Below are 6,248 nucleotides of genomic sequence, written 5' to 3'. Positions count from 1 at the left end.
TCTCCACCTCTTCTCCATCTCTCCACCACCTCTTCTCTCTCCATCTCTCCACCACCTCTTCTCCACCTCTTCTCATCCGTTTTCTCCATCTCTTCTCCACCTCTTCTCCATCCTTCTCCTCCTCTCTTCTCCACCTCTTCTTCCACCTCTTCTCCACCTCTTCTCCACCACCTCTCCACCACCTCTCCTCCACCTCTTCTCCACCTCTTCTCCAACCTCTCCACCACCTCTTCTCCACCTCTGCACCACCTCTTTTCCACCTCTTTTCCACCCTCGTCTCCACCTCTCCTCCACCTCTTCTCCACCTCTCCACCACCTCTCCCCACCTCTGCATCACTACCCTCTTCCCACCTCTTCTCCATCTCTTCTCCACCTCTTCTCCACCTCTTCTCCATCTCTCCACCACCTCTTCTCCATCTCTCCCACCACCTCTTCTCCACCTCTTCTCCATCTCTTCTCCATCTCTTCTCCACCTCTTCTTCTCCAATCTCTTCTCCACCTCTTCTCCACCTCTTCTCCACCTCTCCTCCACCTCTTCTCCACCTCTTCTCCACCTCTTTTCCACCTCTTCTCCCACCTCTCCTCCACCTCTCCTCCACCTCTCCTCAGGTTCAGGTGAGTTTCAGGAACAGGCAGGTGGAGCAGTACCCTGTGATGCATCAGGACGTCTGCCTGACAGCTGCAGCTTCTCTGCATTAACATTTGTCTATAAATAGAAGATATAAATTTGTGATCACGCTCACAGTCACATTCCAGAAGCAACATCTGCTGCGAGCTCGTTCAGGACGCCAGGAGAAACCACATTCGTCCTTTCTGTGCTCAACTTTAACGCTTTAGTTTAATTATATTCGTTCAGTGTTCCAGGGAATATTCAGATCCTGCTTTAAACGTGTTCCTTCAGTGGAAGAATGCGAGAGGATCGTTAAAAGTATTAAAAGTATAAAACTGTCCGAGGCTATAACTCATCATTGTGGGATAATCTGCACATTATTTTCTACAGTAATTGGTCAAAGTTTGTTTGTAAAATTGTGAGAAGTGCCGTCACAATTATTAAAAAACATAAATAAAATCATTTAAAATCAGCACCTTTACAAAATGTTTTAAAATTAAACGATATTATTATTATATTATATTATATAACGCTTTTATAGTGGAACATTATGGATTATACTGCCGATCATTTTCTACATGAGTTAATCAACAGTTTGTAAAAACTCCAATATAAATATTATAATATAAATAAGAATCTAAAACATTTTTACATTTGAGATTGAAAACAAAATGTTTTAGTTTTTAATAAAAAATTAATTTATAAAGCGCTTTTCAAAACCTCAAAGCCGCATGATAAATGACAACCTGAATTGTAAATGAACTAAACCCACGAGATAATATTAGTGAAGTAACAAGAACAACATTCCTGAGACGTGGAGAAGTGCTTAAATAATACATTTAATTTATATCGCACTTTATACAAACATACCAAAAGGATCAGGATGTATAAGGATGTATTCAGTAATATTGCAACATGTATTACCTTAAAGCACAAACAGAACAGAGCCAGGTGTAATGTTTAATTTAGATTGTTTAATGTTATTCCATGCTGTCAGAACGATACAGATTCCCCGTCTGTGGCTCCAGTCAGATATCCAGTAGTACAAATCAGCTCCAAGTTACACATAATGAAGCAAAACAAGAGAAACAAAACGGAGGAAACAGCAAAGAAACAACCTCTGAAGCCAGAGCAGCTTTAGTAAGAAGCAGAAAGGAATATGTGTTAACTCATGCAAGCACTGACTTCTTCAGTGTGTTTGTTTCCGGGCTCTGTGGAGGAGCGGGGGCCGAATCAAGTGTGACATCTCCCACGTTTTTTTTTTTTTTTTAAATTAAAAACCACCAGCTAGCGATAAGTCAACCTCCAGAGATTCAGCATGTGTGCACAGTTACAGTATTTCAGCACAAAGTACAGTCCAAGGACAACTACGAAAACATGACAACAGAAGCACTAAGGTGTAGAAGTGACGCACGTCTTTGCTCCGCCTGGATATCGCAAATGTTGCCAACTTCCTCTGAAAACCTAAGTTTACAAAAAGGGCACTTGTAGTTTTCCAAATCGCCCGTAAAAAGGTCAAATGATTCGCATGACATTTCACTAAAAACAGAGATAAAATAGCTCCCGTAACTAATAACATTATCAGTAATAAAAGTTAATTTCTGTAATTACATTAAGAAAACAAAATTCTCAATACATCCAGCAACTGATACAAATATTGAGGAAAAAGCAAAAAAACAAACAAAAATACAATAATTAAAACAAAGATAACATTTCAGAACCGCTTGTACCAGGACAAAACAACAACAACAACCCCAGGGACGCTCTCTGTCTTCGTCTTCATCTTCGTCTAACTTTGTGTTTCCTGTCTCACTAAGTGCTGTTTACTTGAATGAAGTAAGGGCTAATATAAAAATAAAAAAGAAGAGAAAAATAAACTTGTTAACTCTGTGGCCCTGCTGGGTCATGGAGCTGCAGAGGTGGAAGAAAGGAAAAGGAGGAGAGGAGGAGGAAGGTGATGCGCAGAAAGGGAGGAAGAGTTGGAGGTGGAGGAGGGGGATGGGGGGGAGGAGGTGAAGGGAGGGTCTCAAGTTGTTGGCTGTTGTGGCATCTTCTCACTGGGCTTCATCCTCAACGTCCTGCAGTGCCTCTTTGTTCTGTTCTTCACCTGGTCAAGAGAAAAGAAACCGTGATAAACCTCCAGCCTCACAAGCGTTCCTTAAAGGGAACTTTGGTATTTAGTATTTGTCCGCCTGGCGTTCGAGAGCGTCACTGACTAATGTCGGAGGTTCAGTGTCGGAGGAGAGTCGATGTGTCGGCAGCTCGACGACTTCAAAGACATTCAACTCTTTAAAGAGAACAATGTTTGCTTTTGAAATATAGTTTAGTACAAGTATAAATGTACCTCAGCCCAATACTCACTTTTACTTAGTAGACCACAAACGCATCTTAATGTAACTCAATGGAACCTCCGTTAGCCGTTAGCTTTAGCCGTTAGCTGCGTTATTTAACGAAGCTGCTTGATGAGCTCATTTTAACAACGTCAGATACATTCAGCCATATTCATTTGAAATCCACAATCTTAAAATCCTTATTTTCTTATTAAGCCTCCAGTATTAAGTTCTGTTATTAGTTATTAAGTAACTACAGCTGTCGAATACACGTGACAGATATCCGTCACTGCAGTGCAGAGATGAAGCACGGAACACGAAGGTCCCGGTGAACATCTGGACTTTAGTGATAAACTACAGAAATAAACTCAAACGTCACATAAAATACACGCTGAACACAAATGTGACAGAGAGAAATGTGGTTGACTGAAGTGCAGGCGAGGGCGGGGGCAGGCGAGGACGGGGGCAGGCGAGGGAGGGGGCAGGCGAGGACGGGGGCAGGCGAGGGAGGGGGCAGGCGAGGACGGGGGCAGGCGAGGGAGGGGGCAGGCGAGGGAGGGGGCAGGCGAGGACGGGGGCAGGCGAGGGAGGGGGCAGGCGAGGGAGGGGGCAGGCGAGGGCTTGATTTGCAATTTTAAAGCTGAATTTTAATATTTTTTCTTTCAATGTTCACAAATTCAGATCCAAAAATTCTAAAACTTTGACATTTTTTGGCTTGAATTTAGTTTTATTTACATGTAAATCAAGAGATTTCATATATTAATGTCGAAGGTGACAAATGTTGCAATGCTTTGAATTCTGTTAACTAAACGTTTGAAACCGACTGATGACAGTTATCACTGGAAGTGTGACAACGTGACAGATTGAATTATTAAACCATGAGTGAGTTAGTGTTGGGGACACACACACACACACACACACACACACACACACACACACAGGTTTGTTTCCTTTAGACAGCAGAGGGAACGAGAGACACACACAGATGACGAGTCACTGGGAAATAAAAGGGGCCGCTGGACGTTCGTAAATCTTGTACAGGGCTCCACATGTTTTACTTGCCCAATACGGAAAGTGTAGCGCGGCGCCGTCTCCTCTCTGTATTTATTAAGTCTACATTTAACAAGATTACATGTGAACACATCATAACCTTAGAATTTACCTTCGCCCAGTAGTCATTTTTACTTAATAGACCACAAACGCATCTTAATGCAACTCAATAGAACGTCCGTTCCATTGTGCCGTTCTTCCTGCTTTTCTCACGTGGGTTTGTCCACGCCCCTTTAGGTCTGAGGTTATTAACTCTCATGGGAGAAGAGAACGTGATTATGACAGATTCTTTCACCGCAGAGTCACTAAAGAAAATGTTTGATCCATTCCACACAAGCTGCATATCTTCAGAACATTCTGACACTAAAACATGTTCAGACGGACAAATCAGGAGATTTACTTAGTTTCTCGAGATCTGGCAACACTCGCGAGATCTGGCAACACTCTCGAGATCTGGCAACACTCGCGAGATCTGGCAACACTCGCGAGATCTGGCAACACTCGCGAGATCTGGCAACACTCGCGAGATCTGGCAACACTCGCGAGATCTGGCAACACTCTCGCGTTAACAGTGAAATGTTAACGCCCTAGCTAACTAATATTCATAACCCTAAACATGTTCGTTATGTAATGTTAGCTAAATAGGATATAAATACATTAGACCACGCCCATTTAGGAGACAGGAAGTGTACACCATACCATTGGTGCCGCTTGTAATGCGCGATGTTTACTAGTCGAACATCTTTGTTTGAATCCGTCATTACGAACTGGTCTCTGTCGTCTCTGCATATCAACGATGGGGACATTCAACAGAACATCAAACTGCTCACAGTATTAAGACGTTGTAGGCAGGAGATGAGCGAGTTAGTTCATCAGTTAGTGTCTCAGCTTCTAGTCCTGGACAAAAGAGCTTCTGCAGAGACCGATGGTTTAAGTCTGAGATGATTGTTACGAATGGAGGAACTATGACTTTACCTTCTCCCTGCATATCTGAGGTCCATAGTGTCAGGTTGTCACGTAACAACTGCATGATAAGTGTGGAGTCCTTGTAGCTGTCTTCATTCAGTGTGTCCAGTTCTGTGATGGCGTCATCAAACGCAGCCTTCGCCAACCTGACAAACAAACACACATCTGTTGACATCACTCCAGAACATGTGTTCACTCCGTCACTGCCGTCACATTTAAATAAAGATATTTTCTGTGTGAATGAAAATTAATAAAGAAAAAATAAAATGTATTTAAATACATTTAAACTAAAATTAATTAAAGGGATAAATACGAAATTTAATAAACATGGAAATTAATACAAAAAGGTATATTAATAAAGAAGCTAATTAAAACACAAATATCAATTTATGTCACATTTTATGAATAAATAAATGCCTACATTTATATTTTATCAATTGAATTTCATATTGATCTGTTTATCAACTCATTTATTTATTTTATTTATATGTTCGGCCGTGTTGGGAAGGTTAGTGAAAGTATAGAAATTAAATGGAAGCAGAGCTTTACATTTTAAATCCTTTGCAAACCGTCTCCTGATCTAATTTGGAAGGTGAATAACAGATTGTGCTCTGCTCCCCCCGGTGCTGATGACAGTAAAGAGAAAGTGTATCGTAGGATCAGTAACCTGCAGGCGCGGTCAGGAGAGTTTAGGATCTCGTAGTAGAAGACGGAGAAGTTGAGGGCGAGGCCGAGGCGGATGGGGTGCGTGGGCGGCAGCTCCAGCATGGCTAGATCGGTCGCAGTTTTGTACGCCACCAGGCTGTTCTCTGCCGCCTCCTTTCTGTGGTTGCCGGTGGCAAACTCTGCCAGGTACCTGTGGTAGTCGCCCTTCCTGGAGATGGGAAACAAAAGAAACTACGTGTTTGATGACGTCATCACCCTAAAAACATATTGATTTATTATTCTTTAATTTCTTTCTTTAATATAACTTGTCTGGTGAATATATTTATTGTTATTGTGTTTGTATAAATGTAATTGATGGTGCCTCTAACTACATCTTTTGTCTGTTTTTATTAAATCAACACAATAGTCACTGCTAAATAATTGGTGCAGCACTACAACGCATTACATTTTCCTGAATCTTCCTAAAAATTGTCCCATGTGTGAACCTGCCTGATATTTCCTGACATCCTCCCTCTGTGCACGGACTGCAGAGCGTTCGTTCGTTCGTTCATTCATTCATTCATTCATTCATGCACTGCTTCCCGTTCAGACCACAAAGCTCACATTTTGTTGTAGAAGACCTTGGA

General features: G+C 41.9%; 1 protein-coding gene across 1 annotated transcript in view; it reads right to left on the bottom strand.

Annotated features, from left to right (window-relative positions):
• Positions 1-1,564: 1,564 nt before the first annotated feature.
• The window catches only part of ywhae1 (tyrosine 3-monooxygenase/tryptophan 5-monooxygenase activation protein, epsilon polypeptide 1), a 12,727-nt gene continuing 8,043 nt past the window's right edge, over positions 1,565-6,248 (bottom strand). Inside the window, exons 3-6 of the mRNA XM_029446110.1 lie at positions 6,226-6,248; positions 5,624-5,830; positions 4,966-5,102; positions 1,565-2,717 (exon numbers count right to left, since the gene is read on the bottom strand). The exon at positions 6,226-6,248 is cut by the window's right edge and continues 84 nt beyond it. Of these exons, the coding sequence (XP_029301970.1) occupies positions 2,665-2,717; positions 4,966-5,102; positions 5,624-5,830; positions 6,226-6,248 (420 nt within the window). The 3' untranslated portion in view covers positions 1,565-2,664. The remainder of the gene's footprint in view (positions 2,718-4,965; positions 5,103-5,623; positions 5,831-6,225) is intronic.

The sequence above is a fragment of the Cottoperca gobio genome, chromosome 13, assembly GCF_900634415.1.
Source record: "Cottoperca gobio chromosome 13, fCotGob3.1, whole genome shotgun sequence".
Taxonomy (NCBI): Eukaryota; Metazoa; Chordata; class Actinopteri; order Perciformes; family Bovichtidae; genus Cottoperca; species Cottoperca gobio.
This window is presented reverse-complemented; position numbering and strand designations above follow the sequence as displayed.